We start from the raw sequence: 21,226 nt of genomic DNA, 5'->3' as shown, positions 1-21,226 counted from the left end.
GTCTTCGTGATTTCTGTCTTCCTTTTCTGATGCACTCCAAATCTGTCAGGTAATTCTTGTCTCTCTATTTTTACAATATAGGCAGAGTTGGGCTGCTTCTCACCACCTCTACGGCTCTAACCCCAGTTCAAGCCACCATGAGCACCGCAGTGGCTGTTGTATGTAGCCAGAGTGACGCTTTTAAGATGCAATCAAAAGCTTACCATCCCCAGCTCACAAGCCACTAGTGCCTTCCTTCCCATGCCAAACAAAATGCTTTGTCCTGGCTGTGGTCAAGGTAGTCCTACCCCACTGAAAGCATCTTCGGCTTTCTCATCTCCACCACCAGTGGGCTTTGAGTACACTGGCCTCCCTGTTGGTCTCTGAACATTCAGAGACACACTCTCACCTCACGGCTTTTGTTCTTTTATGCTGGCTGTTCCTTCTGCCTGGAACCCTCTTCTTCATGTGTCCACATGGCTCTGATGTCATGTCACTCTTTCAGTGAAGATTTCCCAATCAACCTAAATAAAATTGCGCCTTCCCCCCCATACTCTTTCTCTTTTTCTTTTTCTCTTTCTTTCCTGCATTTCCCTCTCCATACCACCAGATCACTTAACATCTATTTTACATTCCAGAGTGTGTAAAATTTTTTTTTTACATACTCTTTTTGCTTTGTTGTCTGTTTCTCTTCTTGAACTGTAAGCTCCATGAAGACAGGGACTTTTGTCTATGTTTCTTCACTCTTACAGGCTCAGTACCTCAACACTGTAGCCCATAAACATTTGGGAATTGAATTTATAGATATTCGTTTAATCCAGGGGTCAGCTAACTTTCTCAGGAAATATCTTAGGCTTTGTCGGCCACAGGGTCTCTGCCACACCTGCTCTACTAACTGTGCTGTGTGATATGCAAGCAGCCACAGATTACACGTAAACTAATGGGTGTGGCTGTGTTCCCGTGAAAGTTTATTCGCAGAAAACAAGCAGGAGAGAGGGGCACATTTGGCCTTTGGATCATAATTGAGCAATCCTTGATTTAATCCTCACAACCACCCAGTGATTTGGAATATATAATATCCCTACCTTGCAGGGACTCAAGTTGACTTGCCCCAGGTCAAACCACTGGTAAACTGCAGAACCAATTCACACCTGTGCAGCAGGGTGTGGGATGAGGCACGGATTCAAGGATGGAGGGGATCCAGGACACACCACTTGGGGAATGCCACTGGGACAGATACAAATGGAAGCATCTCAGTGAGAAGCCAGCTTGTGGTGCTTCCATCCACAGTTAGTGGGTCTGCCAGAAACTCAAAGTCATGAGGTCTCTTTAGTCACACAAAATTCTCCAGTGAGTATTGAGATGCCAAAATACTTTTCACAGATATGAGCCAAACTATGCTTGCTTCTCACCCACCACCTCAAAAGCCAACAAACCTTTGATGCACACAACATTTGTCCATGATGTGTGCCCATGACAGGTCTTCAATGAACTCTGTCTATAGAAAAATAAAATCACTCTTTCCCCTTCCGTCTACCATGTGATCATCTAGCTCATCTTTTCATTCATTTAAGAAGTAGAAATGCAGATAAGGCTAAGGATAGCATGACACCATCTCCACTTAGCCCTGTATCCTCCTTCAACTGTCGGGGGAGGAGAAGAAACTATTGGGAGAGGCATCAAATGGCACAGAACCTCACAGTGAGAAAGATATTCATTTTTCATGTCAGTCCCTCTGAATGAGTCAAGAAGTTCCATTCAGTGGGTAACAATTTTAAGACCCCTCTAAAACTTGCTAATCTTCCTTTTCAACAAAGGGAAAGCCTCAGACTCAGTGCTTTCATTGAGCAATGTGTCTGGTTACAATTTAATAATATTGTTTCATTTGCATTGTATTTACTTCTAGTTATCTTTTGCAACGGATCTGTATTATGTCGGCTCAGTTAAGCTAGCACTATTTATCAAAGAATTGCTTTCCCTGCACAGGTCAGAATTAGGGCAGATCACAAGAGATCTGGAAGGTGGGCATAGTTAGCCATATTGCAGGATGTGAGAAGGTGAGGGTAGCCATATTGCCTTACCCAATGGAAACTCAGGTCAGTGCATGCTACTGTCACTCATGCACACTGTCTCTGATATGCTGGTTCACCAGGGTGGCATGGACGACAGCTGGGATGCAACTACTTTAGCTCCTTCCAGATCTTCCTTCCAGAAACCTCAGCCAAGTGCCTGCTTAGCTCTTCTCCTTACAGTATGACCCCATCTTTGAAGTTAGTGGATTGAGAGCATTGTAAATCAGATGCTTCCAGCCCATCTTCATAGGCTGCAGTTTGTCTTTGATCCCCCTATTTTATGTCTACCTTCACTTCTGATGGCAGGCTACAGCACTAAGAGCACCTAGACCCTGCAAACCTCAGGCCCCTACAAGTGCAAAAGAAATAATCCCCAAACCAGTTAGCTGGGTGTGGTGGTGTGTGCCTGTAACCCCAGCTACTCATGAGGCTGAGGCAGAAGAATCACTTGTACCCGGGAGATGGAGGTTGCAGTGAGCTGAGAACACCCCACTGCATTCCAGCCTGAGTGACAGAGAGTCTGTCTCAAAAATAATAATAATAATAATAATCTCCAAACCAACCCTCTAATAAATATTACCTAGTGGTTCTTCTTCTCTGAAGGAACTCCAGTGTATGCAGCCTCTACTCATGGAAAATAATATTGGTTTTTCATTAATGGAACTGCTATAAAAATCCAAAATAAATAAAAATAAATTATTTTAGAGAAGTAGTAAGTGAATAACAGTGAAAGCTATTCACAGATATGACAAAGACTGAGGAGGGGAAGCATAAATGACTGACATTTGGAAAACACTTCATAACTTTTCCTTTTTAAAAAAGAAAATCAGGAATAAAAGCAACAGAACTCTGAATTAGATCCAATCAACTGAACAAGTTCTAAGACCAGGTCCACTTTGTGACTTCCTGCATTCCACTTGATTATACTACTTTTTCAATATCCCAGTCTATAAAATTATTAGAAAAAAATCCATGTGTACTTATATATTGAAAATGACAGAATAGATATATTTTAATTTTTAATTTTATAGTTAATATTAATTTTTTAAAAAGCAATACATTCACATGGATCAAAATTCAAAATTATTTGAGGTATATAGTAATTAGCCTGCCTCCCACCTCTATTTCCTACCCCTGCACCAGACACAGTCACTGACTCACAACTAAATGCATGATTTTCTTGTGCAAACAGAAACACATATATACAAATACAAACATAGTCTTACACCCACTTCTTACACAAAATATAGTATTCTGTGTATACTGTAGGTCAATATTTCCAGATTATAATTTGAAGAATATTTTTCAATAGCCATAGAAACTTGCTCCACTTTAATTTGCAATTCTAGTTATTAAGGAAAGATAATGTAAATCTAAAAACAACTTATGTAAAGATATGCATTGTAGTGTTATCTATAATAATTATAAAAATATAAACAAGAATTCAAAATTAATAGAATATTTAACACAACGAAATATCATGCTGACAGGAAAAAAAAGAAATGTAGCCAACGTTTAAGCAATAATTGGAAGAGCTTTTCAAAATTTATTAAGTGATACAAGGTAGGTAGAGATAATGGATACAGCATATATATATATATATATATATATATACACACACACACACACACGCACGCTATCTTCATGGGAAAAAATGAGGTATACACACATATAACATATATGCAAATATATCTAAATATGTATATGTTGGTATATGCTTGAAATATGGCATATATTTAGATAAATATGGCATATAGTTTCAAGAAAAGAAACTATAAAATTGATCACCCTCTTGAGGAGAATTGGTGGCTCTGGGTAGGCGGGTGAGAGAAAGAATTTTTCCGGTATGCCCCTTTGAACTTTTAATTCTTGGATTTTGCGCCATGTGAATAACTTCAAAATTTTTCATTTAATAATGCTGCTATAGTAATCCTAAAATGACTCGTTAAATAACTGCATTCCAAAGGAATAATACTTACCATTATCTATTTTCTGGTTTACGTACCTTATACATGGTAGGTACTCAGTGAAAAGTCGTTGAATAAATGAACGAATGTGTGATATGCATGGAGCCACAAATGAATGTAAATGCATTAAATATATTAAATTACAAGAATGCCTAGGTAACTGGTATAATAGTTATTAAATTGGTCTCAATTGTTATTGTAGTTTCCGATAGGCCATACATGTACCAGAAATAGCCACATTTGCACATTCGGTCAGTACAGAACTTACTAAAATGAACATGCTGTCTCTTTATTAACCTTCCCAGTATTACAGTGGAGGGAGATAGCTTTATCAATGGCATATAATTGATAAAGAGCATAAGCCACAAAACCAAATTCAGTGCTTTCCATTGTTACCAAGTACAGCAAGTACATTGCATTCAGAGTATTAACCGAGGAATTAAAATTTACTTAAAAGTCAGAAACCAATATTAAGTGTCTTCTTTCTAGTTTCAGAACAAATGAAATCAAAATGTTCATTGAAATCATTTGGTGGCACTTATTAATGTGCTGACTCAGCACAGCTCACCACTGCTAAGTCATATTTAAGTTTTCTTTGGTTATAATGTAATTCCTAAATGAGTTAAAGAATTGGCCGGGCGCGGTGGCTCACGCCTGTAATCCCAGCACTTTGGGAGGCCGAGGCGGGTGGATCACGAGGTCAAGAGTGAGACCATCCTGGTCAACATGGTGAAACCCCGTCTCTACTAAAAATACAAAAAATTAGCTGGGCATGGTGGCGTGTGCCTGTAATCCCAGCTACTCAGGAGGCTGAGGCAGGAGAATTGCCTGAACCCAGGAGGCGGAGGTTGTGGTGAGCCGAGATCGCGCCATTGCACTCCTGCCTGGGTAACAAGAGTGAAATTCTGTCTCAATAAAGAAAAAAAAAGAATTTACAGAGACTCTAAATTATGGAAGTCACAAAACACTGTATGTATTTTCAGGCTAAGGGTCAAAACATACATGTTGGACCGTACACATGACTTTGTTTTATTACTCACTTTGGGAGCCTGAGCCACATCCTATAACCAGAACATGGATGCCTGTAAAACAAATAGAACATCAGCTTCCTCTGTGGCACAATGCCAGATTTCTAGCCTTAAAAACTGGCTGCAGTGTAAAGTGTGGTCCACAGGGAAGCTAATTTGTAATATGTATTAAGGGCCATAAAAATATTCAAACTCTCTAGCTTCATAATCACATCCATTCCAAGGAAACAATCTATAAATGGTCGAAGTTACAAGCCTGAGTGTCACTTTTAATTAAAGACAATTTAAATGTTTTTACTCTCAAGTAAATTATGTATACCAAGTCATCATACACTGCAAACTCACAGTTTTAAAGTTAATAATTTGGGAAAATGTTTTACAACATAAAATACATTTTAAAATATATACTGGGTATGATCTTGTAAATATGTGATCATTGTAACCATGTGAAAGTTTCAATATTTAGGGGAATAAATAGGAAGAAACATACCAGAATGATAATTTTATATTGGACCAGTAGGTTTATATTATGTTACTAAAGGGAAAACAGTGTAAAATTCAGCAAAACAATGATAATAAAAAGAATAAAACCATTTATTGACATCTATATAGTCTTCCTCCCTATTCTTTTCATGTCCAGTGTTCAAATTTAGTTTATTATATTGGAGATGATCTTGGTTATTAAGATTCTTCAAAAGGCTCAAACCTTGGAATTTAGCTTTAGACTCTTTTCCCTAAAGAAATTAACCTACAAGGGGTGCTCAAACCCCCTGCTGCATCTTCTTTGTTTTTCAAGCCAGTTGTATGGCATTCACTTTGTTTTCCTTAAAATCAGCTTTTTAACATTTTTATTTAGCAACTTCTTGAAGTTTCTCCTCATTTTCAGGTAAATAAAGCATTTCAAGAACATGTCTAAAAGAGGCAATCTTCAAGTAGTAACCTGAGGTACTCAGCTAGCCCTGTTACTAATGTTAAAATGACAAGGATTGGCTAGAGGGCTATGCATCAATATGGCAGAGATTAAGCAGAGAAGGTATGGCTCTGAACCTCCCGCTCCTCCAGTTCAGAGCTGGGCAGTCTTCAGTAAATTATGCATTCCTCCAAGCCCCAACTTCATCTGCAAGATGAGTTCAATGATAACACATCATTATAGACTGACACTCAATTCAATCCCAGATTTAACCATTATGCTCTACTGCTACTTGGTCAAGTAACGTGATTAACCATAAACGTGGATGTGAGCATCTTGTTTGTGTAAACTTGATTAATTAATCTGTGTCTTAACCTTACTTATGTACATAGAGGTCCTTTTAAATTGGCCAAAGGGACAACATAAGTCAAAAAGAGAGCCTCCTACTCAGTAATTATTCCACTATTACTGGCTCCATAGCAGTATAATACCTGCCATATTAGCAGAGCATTCACAGATGCGGTCTCTGTGGGTGACGCCTGATTCATCCACACTTCCTCATCCATCCAGCATTCTGATGAGACTTCTAGGTCTGTCTGTATCAGGGTAGGTATAAGTAATAGAACTAGCATGGACACCAGTACCACAAATACAAATTCAAACCCTATCCAGTCCTTTACCCTGTCTGTAACTCTGGACAACTTCCAACCTCTCAGAGCCTGAAACCTTAATGAAACCTTAAATGAAATTAATAGCACATGCCTTAAAGGATTAGTGAGAAGAGAATCAAAAAGATGATGAATATAGAAAATCTAGCATGGCATGTAAGAATCGTCCTCTCCCTCCCAAGGGAGTAACAGTAATCATTAAACCTTATCCCAAGAGTTAAATTAAGAATTAATTAAACATCTCCAAGCTCAAATTCTAGGTGCATCTCTCTTGACCACGTGGCCTAGGACAAGCTTTGACAGTGCTCCTCAACTCCTTCATCCATGAAATCAGGGTCACTGCTAGTAACTGTTTACCCTATACAAGCATACAGCACTGTACAGAACCAGCTACTAGTCAGTGTCTCATTATTATTAATTTCAAACTTAGAATGCTGATGTGTACCGCTCATATCTGCTAATATTTCTATATTTCAATATTTACATTACAAGTGATTCAACTTAAATGGCAATCATCAGATGGTTTCATTCTTCCATAGGGGGAAGAAATGCCTTATTTGGTTAAAGAGTCAAAACCTGTAAAAATATCAGTTTGTGAATAAAATAAACTCAAAAGAACAGATTATCTCCTTCACCACTTTCTATTATTGTCCTAAACAAAATATGCTGGTTAAACGGTTCACCAGGATCATGGCCCTTAAATATTCAGTGTAATTTTGCTACATAAGAATAAACAGCAACACTTGCAAAGTGACAAAAATTAAAAGTAAACAAATTATCAAAGTACATTTTAATTCCAAATCAGCTTGATTTACTGTGAAAATGTGACCCGACTTCCTCTTTCCAATGGCTCAATCTGACCACAGTCTCTCACTGACTCAAGCTGCAATTCTTAAATGTTAAGATGAATCTGAATCCCATCTTTCTCTCCTTTGACAAACTAGAATTGCTATTGTTCCCTTGGTAAACTTAGTAGGATATGAAATAAGACAATTTAATTCTCTGATTTATGACAGTGAGAAAGATGTTGCTGAAAACCCTGAGCTATCAGTGCTTTTAATTAAACCAACAATAATAATGGTCACTAAAGGAAAATATATTCCACCGTAATTGTCAAGATGCCTTGTACTGTTTTTGACAATGCCACAATAATTATGCTAAGGTGCAGAAATTAACACTGCCTCACTAATTCTCCTGCAACACAAAATATACAGTGAAAGTGACAAATGGATTAATTTACATATGGATGAACATGATCTGTTGCTCTCCAAGGTCCCAAAAAATACATAAGAGAAAGGGTTAACGATGTTACTGCATGATGTCTTTTAAGACAACACACAATACATGAATATGAACCCTTACCACATAGAGTAGGTATTTTCAAAATAGTTTAACTAAAATAGGTTCACTAAAAAAATCTTATCTCTCAATCACTGTTCCTTGTCTCTAGTCAATTAGGGTCGTAATATTGTTTTTTTTGTATTACAAAAGGTAAGGATGTACACTGTATGGATGAATAAGCAACAGAGATTACCAGACAAGCAGATAAATACACACAAAAGCACAAAAATAAAAAAGCAATGACCACTCAACTCACTTCCACCCACTTCTAGGAAAACACAGTTCCTTTACCATAGTTACTATCAGAAGCCGTTCCTTTCTTCATGTGGACACTTTTGTGCCAAAATTCCTTTTTTTCTGACACTTGCTTTTTTCCTCCTACTTCACAATATGTCAGGACAATTTTCTACAAGATATAGCAAATGGAGTAACATAGAATAGAGAAAAACATGAAGACTTAAAACTCATTAGTGGGTGTTTGTTGTTGTTTTTTTTTTAAATCTTATAACAGATTATGTCACCTTTTAACTGTCCACTCCTCCATTTAGAAGATGTTACCTATGCTTACGTTACACAAGTTTACACTTCAATTATAAGAGTTTGGAGCTAGATATTCTGAAAGTAAAGTAGCCACATGTTGTGCAAATGAAAGACTGTTTAAATTGATATTTTAAATGCATGGCGATTTTAGCCTACATAGTGCATGAAGCGGTGTCTCTACATTTTGATTTGTGGTATTCACTCATGGATTCATTAAGGACCTGCCATGTTCCAGGGCTCAGGAATCCAGGTGAACAACCAGCCATGGTCCCCAACTTCAGAATCTGCTTTTCTTTTTTCTGTTTTTTGAGATAGAGTCTCACGGTGTCACCCAGGCTGGAGTGCAGTAGCACAGTCTCTTCTCACTGCAACCTCTGCCTCCCAGCTTCAAGCAATTCTCCTGTCTCAGCCTCCATAGTGGCTGGGATTACAGGCGCCAGCCACCACACCCACCTGATTTTTCTATTTTTAGTAGAGATGGCATTTCACCATGTTGGCCAGGCTTAGAGCATAACTCCTGACCTCGTGATCTGCCCACCTCAGCTTCCCAAAGTGCTGGATTACAGGGCTGAGCCATCACACCCGGCTGGCCGAATTTGCTTTTCTAAGTAGCTAATAGGTTATGAAAAGGCTCTGCAGCAATTATTTTATTTAATATTCAAGACAACCCTGTGATTCAAGAGGCATAATTACTGACATTGTTTAACTGAGAAAACAGAAACTAGGAGAGGTTAAGTAACATTTCAGAATCACAATGTATCCGTGGTAAAGAAAGATCTGTCTGTCTGTCTACCACCTCCCAGTGTTTTATGCTCTAAGCCACCAGGTTATATCCTTTACAGCCTTAAAATGTGGGTACTAAGAGGCCAGAATCTTAGAGAAATCATGAAATCTCACTTGAACTCAGTTTCCCCATCAGCAAAGACAGGGATCAAAGAAGTTAATATCAAATCTCTGTCTACTCTGAATGTCTATTTATGCTGGTTCCTTTTTTTTCTTTTCTAGGATTTCAAAACGTGAACTGACGTTATTCTTTCAATATGTTCTCCCTTAAATTTAATATAATTTTCACTTGCATGCCTTGCTAGATCAGAGAATAGTAAGAAACATTGCCTTTATAGTCTCCCTATTAGTCTTCCTCCAGCTAATATGCCAGTGCCCTTCTCAGTCTAAACCTTTGGAAGATAAAAGAAGACACTGGTATTTCTAACTTTGTATTCATAACGCCTATTTAAATCAAGATCAAATTCCCTAGAATGACCTTAACTAGCAGAAAGTTGACCCATTCTTGAGTTAATATTAGAGCAATTAGTCTAACAAAAGGTCTTTTCTTCAACTTTATAATATTCAACTTCATCTGTGTCTGAAAACTAAGCTTCAAAATTTAATGCCAAGAAAATGTCCAATCTCCTTCACACATACTTGATCCAGTGTCTGTCTCTCTCAAATGAATTTAACCTCAGAAACTGATTTCTGTACGATAAAGAATTTTTTCAGTCCTGTGTGTAAAATTGTTGATCTCACTAAGAGGCACCCCAGCAGCCCAGGAAATGTACTTCTTTCTAAATTTTTTTTTTCTTGAGACAGTCTTGTTCCGCTCTGTTGCCCAGATTGGAGTGCAATGGCCTGCTCACTGCTGTCTCCACCTCCTGTGTTCAAGCGATTCTTCCTCCTCAGCCTCCCAAGTAGCTGGGATTACAGGCACCCACCATCATGCCTGGCCAATTTTTTATCTTTGTAGAGATGGGGTTTCACTATGTCGGCCAGGTTGGTCTTGAAATCCTGACCTCAGGTGATCTGCCTGCCTCAGCCTCCCAAAGTGCTGGGATTACAGGCGTGAGCTACCATGCCTGGCCAGTTCTTTCTAAATCTTTACTAAATCTCAAAACATCTGCTGGTCAGCATAACTTCTATAATTCCATCTATTATACAAATATTCCCAGAAATGTATAGCTGCCTAATGAAACTGACAGTTATAAGGAAATAAAATCAAATTGTCTCCCTCAGTCAGTAGGCTTGAAGGCCAAATACCCTGTTCAGGACTGAAGTGGAATCAACGCCACAGACAAAAGCATCTCTCTTCCCTCTGGCTACAGTGAGCTACAACCAGCATTCCCTTTTTATGGCGGGATAAACAGGTACTCAGGAAGAGCTGTTATTAGGCCTCTGAAGCCAGAAAAGCTAAAGTAACGTTTCTTTAAGGCATAGAAATCTTGCCTACTGTTTGGAGCTTCTTTCTCCCAGCAAAAAACACAGTTGATGCTGACCCTTTACCCAGTGCAAGTTCAATGTAATGAACCAGTTAAGGTATTTTATATATATTTTTTCAGTATATGAATCTACTGAGGAGACTGGGGCATTTTAATAACATAATAAATAAAATATGATCTACCAAATTTCCATTTTATGAAAATTAAACTAAAGAGCCATTTTAGGTTGGGTGCGGTGGCTCATGCCTGTAATCCCACGACTTTGGGAGGCCAAGGCAGGAGGATCACAAGGTCAGGAGTTCAAGACCAGTCCGGCCAACATGGTGAAACCCCGCCTCTAATAAAAATACAAAAATTAGCTGGGTGTGATGATGTGTGTCTGTAATCCCAGCTACTCGTGAGGCTGAAGCAGGAGAATAATTTGAACCCGGGAGGTGGAGGTTGCAAGGAGCTGAGATCACACCACTACACTCCAGCCTGGGTGACAAAGCAAGACTCTGTTTCAAAAAAAATAAATAAATAAAATAAAAAAGAGCCATTTTACATTTTAGTTTTGAGAACATTGAGTAAAATAAAGGGAGAACCATGGGCCAAAAAATCAAACCACATTTTTGCAAAAGGTCTCGAGTCCCTCTTTAGAAGTTTGGTCTAACGTTGCAGATTTCCAATTATACATCAGGTTGCTGGAGACTGAGTTTTGCAGGAACAGATACCAAGAAGAAGACCTGCAGGTGGTGTATTCACTGGGAAGGGCTCTCAGGATCAGCACCTTGGAGGGAGTCAAGGGCGGGCAGGGGTCAGCTGTGATGCACTCTCAGCAAAGACTTCCAAAGATCCTCCACCCACCTCACCTAGGAACTTGAATGCTCTCAGAGTTATGCCAAAAGTTACTGAGAATGGTTTCTCCACAAGAAAAGGGCTTGACTCTAGGGAAAAAAAAAAAAAAAGGTGTAGAACATTCAGCACCTTCCCAGAAAGTCCACTGAATATTAAGAATACAACAATAAAGCTAAGAGCTGGAATTATTTAATTCATTCACACATTCATTCATTCAACAGATAGTTACTGAACATTTAGTATGTGGGAAAAAGCAAGAAGCAAGACAAGCTGTGCCCCTGTGAATAGGGCAGCACTGTCCAACAGAATTATCTGCAATTATCGAAGTGCTTTATTTAATTTTTAATTTTTATTTTGAGATCAGGTCTCACTCTGTCACCCAGGCTAGAGTGCAGTGGTACGATCACGGTTCACTGCAGCCTCCAATTCCTGGGCCCAAATGATCCCCCACCTCAGCCACCTGACTAGTTAGGACTACAGGTGCCAGCCACCATGCTCATCTAAGTCTTTTAATTTTTGTAGAGATGAGGTCTCCTTATGTTGCCCAGGTTGGTCGCAAACTCCTGACCTCAAGCAATCCTCCCACCTCAGCATCCTGAGCAGTTAGGACTAAGGTGCCAGCTACCACACCCAACTAAGTTCTTTAATCTTTGTAGAAATGGGGGTCTCTTTATGTTGCCCAGGTTTGTCTCAAATTCCTGGCCTCAAGTGATCCTCTTACCTCAGCCCCCCAACGTGCTGGGGTGACAGGCCTGAGCCACTAATGCACTCAGCCTGGAAATATTTTATATCTGTGTTATTCAATATGGTAGCCACTGATAACTACTTGTGTGACTATGTGGTTAGGATGACTAAGGACTGGGTTTTTAAATTTTTATTTAATTTTAATTAAATTTACATGTTCACAGGTAGCAAGTGGCTACCCCCACCATTTAGATGGGGATGTGTCAGAAAAAGCATCTCAAATCAATTACATCCCAGCCTGGATTTTCAGGATGAGCAGGAATTAGAGAAACCAAGAGTAAGTGGAAAAACTTGCTAGTCCATGGGAAGACCTTATATAAGGACAGCGACAAAGGAAAGAGCGTGTGGCTACTGGAGGAACTAAAGGAGGTATGTTGGGCTCAGGCACGGATTTAGGGGAATATGGTGTGACACAGCAAGTGAACTCAGCAGGCTCTGGATCACACAGTGTCCTGAGTACATTTCAGATATTCACGTGCAAGCGGAACGCTCTGGAAAATTGTAAGAAAGGTAGGATAGGATTAGGTTTAATTTTTAGATGGTCAATTTGCCATAAAGAGAACAGATTTGGGGAGGATTGAGCCAAGGAGCAGAGGGACAAGCACATCCTTTTTTTTTGAGACCGAGTCTTGCTCTATCATCCAGGCTGGAGTGCAATGGCAGGATCTCGGCTCACTGCAACTTCTGCCTCCTGGGTTCAAGCAATTCTCCTGTGTCAGCCTTTTAAGTAATTGGGATTACAGGCACATGCCACCAAGCCCAGGCAATTTTTTTTGTATTTTAGCAGAGACAGGGTTTCACCATGTTAGCCAGGTTGATCTTAAACTTCTGACCTTGTGATCTGCCCGCTTCGGCCTTCCAAAATGCCAGGATTACAGGTGTGAGCCACCGCGCCTGGCCAAGAACATCCCTTAAAATGTTGGTCTGGCCAAGAACACCCTCTTCTTGTAAAACACTAAAACACACACACACACACACACACACGCATACAGCAAAACATACCTTTACAAGCACTCTTCATCAGAGTATACCCGGTACAACTTCTTTAAAGAAAATTTCATTTTATTCCTCAAAAGTACACAACTTTGTAAGAATAACTTCCTTTTTAGACTTCTCTTAGAAATACAGTATCAAGTATGCATGAGTGTATACCCAAGGATATTACTACCTCATTGTTTAAATAGCAAAAACTGGAAAATACCTAAAAATGTCCATTGTTGGTGGACTGCATTCAAAAAATTGTGACATAGAAGAAAATGAATATTGAGCATTCATAAAAATTTTTGAAAAGTGTTTCAACATAAAAGAAAAGGGACAAAGTATATAACAGGACTGTATAACGTGAACCCATGTGTGTAAAACAAACTATACATATACACAGAAGTACACACATTTTTATGCTTGACTCTAATAAACATCTTTGTACAGATATACAAGAATCTACTAGGAATCTCACTAACCCCAGGAAGTGAGACCAGTCTGGGGTTGGAGAGGAATTTTCTCTTCATTCTATCCTTTTTTGCATTGTTTCATTTCTCTACCATATGTATGTAATATAAAATACTAGTTAATTTAAAATAATTTATATATAAATATATGACATATATACATGATATCCTTTGTTGTACATAGAGTGGGTCCATCTTCTTTCTTTCCCTCCCTTTGTCTTTCTTTTTCTCTTTCTTTCTCTCTGTCTCTCTTTCTTTGCCAGAAATTGAACTCTACTTTTTGCAAGATCAGATCATTCTTGAGATCTAAAGTAAATAACACATTCTAAAAGTCATCAGCTGCAGTATGAGATCTGATAGAAGTTACGGCAATTTTGGAGAAAAATCCCAAGTTTTCTCTGCTATTTTCCACTCAAGAAGCCAATGGTGGGATGCTGGGGAGACCCACTTGGAACTGAATAGAATGTTCTGTGTACTTGAGATGCTCTTCACATCCACAGTCACACTTCCTGCACAGAGGTGGACAGCTGGTGAGGGAAGGAGGGCAGGCATTTCTGTCTCCATCTTCCACAGTGGAAGCCGACGTGTGAGCAGTTCAATGACATGGTCTGCTCACAGCAGATGGCCAGCAGTAGGACAGGGGTGAAAACTGGGCCCTTCTCACTCTGGCCACGTTTCTCTCTTCTACCAGTTTGGCCTGCCCTGGGGATTGCAGCTGTGATCATTGCAAAAAGGCTACAATCAAGAATCACACAATAGAATTCCACAAACCTTTGGGAATTTCTTGACATGTATGAATATGTGTATGCATTCTATGCTAGGATGACTTGCCTCTTTCATAATTAACATGCAAGATGTTATATCAAGTTTTCATTTATTTACTTAAATATTTATTGAGCACCTACTCTGTACTCAGATACTCTTCTAGCCACTAAGAATTCAGCCATGAACAAAACAGAAAAAGACCTTGCCCGCTCAGTGCTTACTGTTACATAGAAGAAACAAGCAACAAAGAAATGAATCATTTCAGAAATCATTACATTTGTGAGGCATGATCCCATATGAAATTAAAAGGGAGCGAGGCAGAGAATACCTAAAGGAGACCACCTGAGATTGGACGGTCAAATGGTTCTCTGCGCAGGGGACTTCTGACCTGACGATGAGGCAAGAACCTGCCATGGAAGAACGTTCCAGACAAAGGGAAGCATGAGATGGCAAAGACACGAACGGAAATGACTTCCTCATTTGAAGAACGAAAAGGAGCTGCTGTGGCCAGAGCATAGAGAGAAAGGAAAAGAGAGACTCAAGATACCAGATACCCAGGAACAACACAGATGCAACATTCAGAAAGTATATCTAGCTCTCAGTACAAAGATTCACATCACCCCCTACCCTCCCACTCCTGCCACAAAGCTAGACACACTTGAAGCATTTTACAAGACTGACCAGAATACAGACTGGGTTAGTCAACATATATTTATTTGATTAAATTTATTATATATATATCGTTTCACTCAACATACATTTATCAAAAGTGCAAATCCATAATTTAGAGTAAAAATGAATAGAGTAACAGTTAACATATGATTTATCCTATATTCTATGTAAAAGATTTCCATACAGCCATTTCTCAAGAAGGTGTGCTTTAAGAAAGTAAATTATGATGCATATGTTTCTAAATGCTCACTAAATAACTACTTTTTTAAATTGAGTGAATATTACTCTTGAAAGAAAAACACTGGGCCAGGTGCAGTGGCTCACACCTGTAATCCCAGCACTTTGGGAGGCCAAGGTGGGCAGACCACACGGTCAGAAGTTTGAGACCAGCCTGGCCAACATGGTGAAACCCCATGTCTTGAAAATACAAAATTACCTAGGCGTGGTGATGGGCACCTATAATCCCAGCTACTTGGGAGGCTGAGGCAGGAGGATTGCTTGAACCCAGAAGCAGAGGTTGCAGTGAGCCAAGATCACGCCTCTGTACACCTGGGTGACAGAGCAAAACTCTGTCTCAAAAAAAAAAAAAAGAAAAGATTCTAATTATACAATGCCCTAAAACTCCGCCTCAAGTTAAGGAAATCTACACACAAATGAGTCCATTTCTCACCTAGTAGACTGGCAAAATGTCTAAAAAGCTCTTGGGAAAATGAAAAGAAATGGGCTATCTTGTACATTGCTGGAGAACATCCTCCAAAGCAACTTTCATGAAATTCTACATGTGAATATAGAACCATAATCCCACTTCTAATAATTGGAACCGAAAGCCCTACTTCTAAGAATGTGTTCACCTCCAGGCTCTCCACTGGATGTGATGAGGAGTGGTCTGTAGCACTGCTTGTAATCAAAGGGAAAAAAATGGATTTATCCCAATGTTCCGCAAAAGAGATACACCTTGGATTCAAACCCAGGCTCTGCCACGTATGGTTGTGTGAAATGGCCAAAAACTTAACCTCTTAGTATCTCAGTTTCATAATTTATAAAATGAGCATAAAATAACATCTACTTCATGTACATATTTAACAAATAAAAGGAAGGAAAGAAGAATAAATAAATAATCAAATAAAATATATTCCCCATACAGGGGAATTCTATCAAATTATTCAAAACTATGATACATCACTAAATAAGAAATCCATGGCTCAGAAGACTATATAAGTATATATTGCACACAAATGCACATACAGACACACACGCACACATACACACAAACACACACCCAAAACTACTTATATAGAGACTATTCTGGAAGAAACTATTCACAGTGGTTGCTTCTGAAAAAGGGAACTAGATGATTCTAGGAAATGGAGATGAAAGAAAACTCGAGTCTTCAGCGCATAAACTTTGTACCCTCGAACTTTGTACCAAATGTACATATTACCTACTCCAAAGGAAATCAAATAAAATTTAATTTTAATGGAGTAAATCCAAACCTTTGATATTAATTGCTGTATTTCCTGATGATGAATTTGCTGGTTATATATAAACAACTATGAGAAATTCTAAAATGTTCTACCGTTCAGAATAGAATTTTTTTCTTACTGCAAAATCAGATGGGATATAGGGATAGTTTTCTTTTTGTCTTCTTACATCTGAATATACCATTCCATTCTTCTGACATGAAGTAAAACCACTCATCCATTCAATCAACAAATATTGAGAATTCCTAAGGACTAAAACCTGAGGATACAGCAGTGAACAAGATAGCCAAAGTCCCTGGCCTCAGAGAACTTACTGTAAGATGTAAATAATTTATAAAATGGGCATAAAATAACACCTACTTCATGTACATATTTAATAATGGATGGAAGGAAAGAAGGAAGGAAGGAAGAAGGGAGGCAGGGAGGGAGGGAGACAGACACAAACAATATATGTAAGCTAAAACATATCTCTAGAGTAAGTTCTATGCATGTACATATTTAATAATGGATAGATGGAAGGAAGGAAGGGAGGGAGGGAGGGAGGGAGGGAGGGAGGGAGGGAGGGAGGGAGACAGATGCAAACAATATATGTAAGATAAAGCTTATATCTCTAGAGTAAGTTCTGTGAAGCCAGAGACTTTGGCTATCTTGTTCATTCCCTCTCCTGGAGAAGAAAAACAAACAAGAAAAAAAATGTATATAGAAACAGAAAGAGATGAGAAATGAATGGCACAAAAAAAAATAAGTTCTATACATGGATTTAAATTAGGTGACATTCTAGACCGATGTGAGGGGTCAACTTTAAATGTAGTGGTTAAGGCAACCCGCTCTGAGGGAGGAATATGGATGCCAACACACAGCTAAAGCCTGTAATCCCAGCACTTTGGGAGGCCGAGGCAGGTGGATCACGAGGGCAAGAGATCGAGACCATCCTGGTCAACATGGTGAAACCCCGTCTCTACTAAAAATACAAAAAATTAGCTGGGCATGGTGGCGCGTGCCTGTAATCCCAGCTACTTAGGAGGCTGAGGCAGGAGAATTGCCTGAACCCAGGAGGCGGAGGTTGCGATGAGCCGAGATCGCGCCATTGCACTCCAGCCTGGGTAACAAGAGCGAAACTCCGTCTCAAAAAAAAAAAAAAGAACAGCCAGTTAAGGCATAAGATGGATTCAAACGAGTGAAGACGTCTCCAAGAGGACGAAGTCTCTGGAAAACGTTCCTATTGAATCTCACTTTAAACCACACTGAATTAATGGATGCTGAAGACTAGACGAGGTGCAAGATAACGTCTAGATTTTAGGCCACTGCTGGTGGAATGTAACCCAGACTCAAAAATTGGCTCTTTCACAGATTAGCCAAAATATCTGTACTTTGGTGGAAAGAAACCTGGAAACCAAGAAATTAATATAAAGAGTTGATTTTGCTAGGAGATGCAAAGAAGTATGATTTCTTAACAGTTTGGAAAATAACTTTCTTTTTTTTTTTTTTTTTTTTTTTTGAGACGGAGTTTTGCTCTTGTTACCCAGGCTGGAGTGCAATGGCGCGAACTCGGCTCACCGCAACCTACGCCTCCTGGGTTCCGGCAATTCTCCTGCCTCAGCCTCCTGAGTAGCTGGGATTACAGGCGCGCGCCACCATGCCCAGCTAATTTTTGTATTTTCAGTAGAGACGGGGTTTCAGCATGTTGACCAGGATGGTCTCGATCTCTTGACCTCGTGATCCACCCGCCTCGGCCTCCCAAAGTGCTGGGATTACAGGCTTGAGCCACCGCGCCCGGCCCATAACTTGCTTTTTATTGAATTAATGTACGGTGTTAAGATAACAAAATGAATTCTAAGAGTTTAATTGCTCTTCTAAACATTGAAACTTGTATTAAATAAAAGCATTGAACTCAATACCAGAGTTTCAACTAATTTGAGTTAGTCCATTCATGAGACTCATTAGTTTCTCTTTCTGGTAATCACAGCAGTATCCATTGTACATATGACTGAAGGGAAGAAAAAATAAGAGCTTGGGCAAAATTGAAATAAGGTTGTACAGATTTTGGGGGGTGAGAGGTAACATACACGGTGATATCAGAGGATAGTTGTAAGAGGATGGTCACGGGTGCATAGGAACTCTTCCCTAAGCACCTAATTTTTAAGTCACTTATATAAAATGATGCCATATGGCAGCTATAAGTAAAGAAATTTAAGAAAACCCACTTTGAAAAATAAGTACACTGGTCTGCAGTTTCCCAGCTTCAGGCTCGCACCCTTTGGATTCACACTGCATCTGTGTACCATCACCTACCTCCAAAATTTTTGCCACTGAATGGTAATATAATACCTGCACTGTAAATTGACATTAATTAAGTTACTTTACTCTTTTAAATAAATAAGCCTTATTTAAAGGAAAGCACACATTCTTATCTGAAATTGGAAACCAGTATCACTTGAAAGAAAACATAAAATGTAACATAATATAAAACTAATTAATATAACGAAATATGATGCTGTCACCCTGAACCTCCACACCTGTTAGGATGGTCCTTTCTAGAAAAGACCTAGTAGTCACCAACTCTTTGAAATATGTTGAACAATAAATAATACTTTTTCTTATTTTATGATTGATTGTTGTTTACTACCCTAAAATTATCTCTCCAGACATATAAATCTCACATTTGAACAGCACTGTTAAGAGTTAACAGACAAAAATACTGTGGCCAGACTTTTAATCAAAGGTCTGCCATTTTGGCTAATATATTCAAGTCTTTATGTTCTAAGATATGATTTCATTGGTGGCTCCTAAATAAACCCAATATTACAAAAATATATTGTGGAAGTCAACAGCAAGAGGAAGACAGAACACAACCTTATTTTTTTTATTACCAAAAACATGACTCTTCTGCTGGAATATGACTGAATTCATCTACCAGGCTGTGGTTCTTACAGACAGTAAACTGAAAATACCATTCCAACCTCTTACCAATAAAAAACAAAAATCAATAGGATGACTCACTGCGTTCCTCCTATGAGTCAGGCACAGGATTAAGAGCCTGCTATACTCATCTTTCGTATATTATCCTTATTTTTTGTATATAAGTAAGGCAAAGATCAGAAAGAATAAGCAATTTTCCCTAAGGCCACAGAGCCAATAAGTGGCCAACTTGAGATCCAAACTAGTGTGAGTCTCAAACTTACACTATTCCCACTGCAAAAAAAAAATTATGCACCAAATAAATTTTCTGTTTGTGTGTGTAGAATGAGACAGTATCCAGCAAGATTTCTAGTAGTTATAAACATTATTTTAAAATATATATATTTTTTTTATTGTACTTTAGGTTCTGAAGTATATGTGCAAATCATGCAAGATTGTTGCATAGATACACATACATGGCAAGGTGGTTTGCTGCCTCCCTCCCCCCATCACCTATATCTGGTATTTCTCCCCACATTATCCCTCCCCACCCTCCCCACCACCCCATCCCTCCCCTAGTCCCCCACAACTGACCGCAGTGTGTAATGCTCCCTCCCTGTGTCCACATGTTCTAATTGTTCAACACCCGCCTATGAGTGATACCATACAGTGTGTGATTTTCTGTTCTTGTGTCAGTTTGCTGAGAATGATGGTTTCCAGATTCATCCATGTCCCTACAAACAACACAAACTCATCGTTTCTTATGGCTGCATAATATTCCATGGTGTATATGTACCATATTTTCCCTGTCCAGTCTATCATCGATAGGCATTTGGGATGGTTCCAGGTCTTTGCTATTGTAAACAGTGCCGCAATGAACATACATGTGCCTGTGTCTTTATAAAAGAATGACTTATAGTCCTTTGGATATATACCCAGTAATGGGATTCCTGGGTCAAATGGAATTTCTATTTCTAGGTCCTTGAGGAAGCGCCACACTGTCTTCCACAATGGTTGAACTAGTTCACACTCCCACCAACAGTGTGAAAGTGTTCCTATTTCTCCACATCCTCTCCAGCATCTGTTGTCTCCTGATTTTTGAATGATTGCCATTCTAACTGGCATGAGATGGTATCTCAATGTGGTTTTGATTTGCATTTCTCTAATGACCAGTGATGATGAGCATTTTTTCATATGTTTGTTGGCCTCATATATGTCTTCTTTTGAAAAGTGTCTGTTCATATCCTTCACCCACTTTTGAATGGGTTTGTTTGTTTTTTTCTTGTAAATCTGTTTTACTTCTTTGTAGATTCTGGATATTAGCCCTTTGTCAGATGGGTAGATTGCAAAAATTTTTTCCCATTCTGTTGGTTGCCGATTCACTCTAATGACTGTTTCTTTTGCTGTACAGAAGCTCTGGAGTTTAATTAGATCCCATTTGTCTATTTTGGCTTTCGTTGCGAATGCTTTTGGCATTTTAGTCATGAAGTCCTTGCCTATGCCTACGTCCTGAATGGCTTTGCCTAGGTTTTCTTCTAGGGTTTTTATGGTGTTAGGTCTTATGTTTAAGTCTTTAATCCATCTGGAGTTAATTTTAGTGTAAGGTGTCAGGAAGGGGTCTGTTTTTTGTTTTCTGCACATGGCTAGCCAGTTTTCCCAAAACCAT

The 21,226-nt window shown here is 39.0% G+C and overlaps 1 protein-coding gene across 2 annotated transcripts in view; it reads right to left on the bottom strand.

The window, feature by feature from the left end:
* Positions 1-21,226, bottom strand: part of DOK5 (docking protein 5) — a 174,638-nt gene that overhangs the window by 143,815 nt on the left and 9,597 nt on the right. The window contains exon 2 of one of the 2 annotated variants that reach the window (XM_017972124.4): positions 11,175-11,484. The exons of the other annotated variant lie outside the window; for it this stretch is intronic. Coding sequence (XP_017827613.1) covers positions 11,314-11,484 — 171 coding nt within the window. The 3' untranslated portion in view covers positions 11,175-11,313. Of the gene's footprint in view, positions 1-11,174; positions 11,485-21,226 lie in introns of those variants that run through there. 2 annotated transcript variants of the gene reach the window in all.

Source organism: Callithrix jacchus, chromosome 5 (genome assembly GCF_049354715.1).
Source record: "Callithrix jacchus isolate 240 chromosome 5, calJac240_pri, whole genome shotgun sequence".
Classification (NCBI taxonomy): Eukaryota; Metazoa; Chordata; class Mammalia; order Primates; family Cebidae; genus Callithrix; species Callithrix jacchus.
This window is presented reverse-complemented; position numbering and strand designations above follow the sequence as displayed.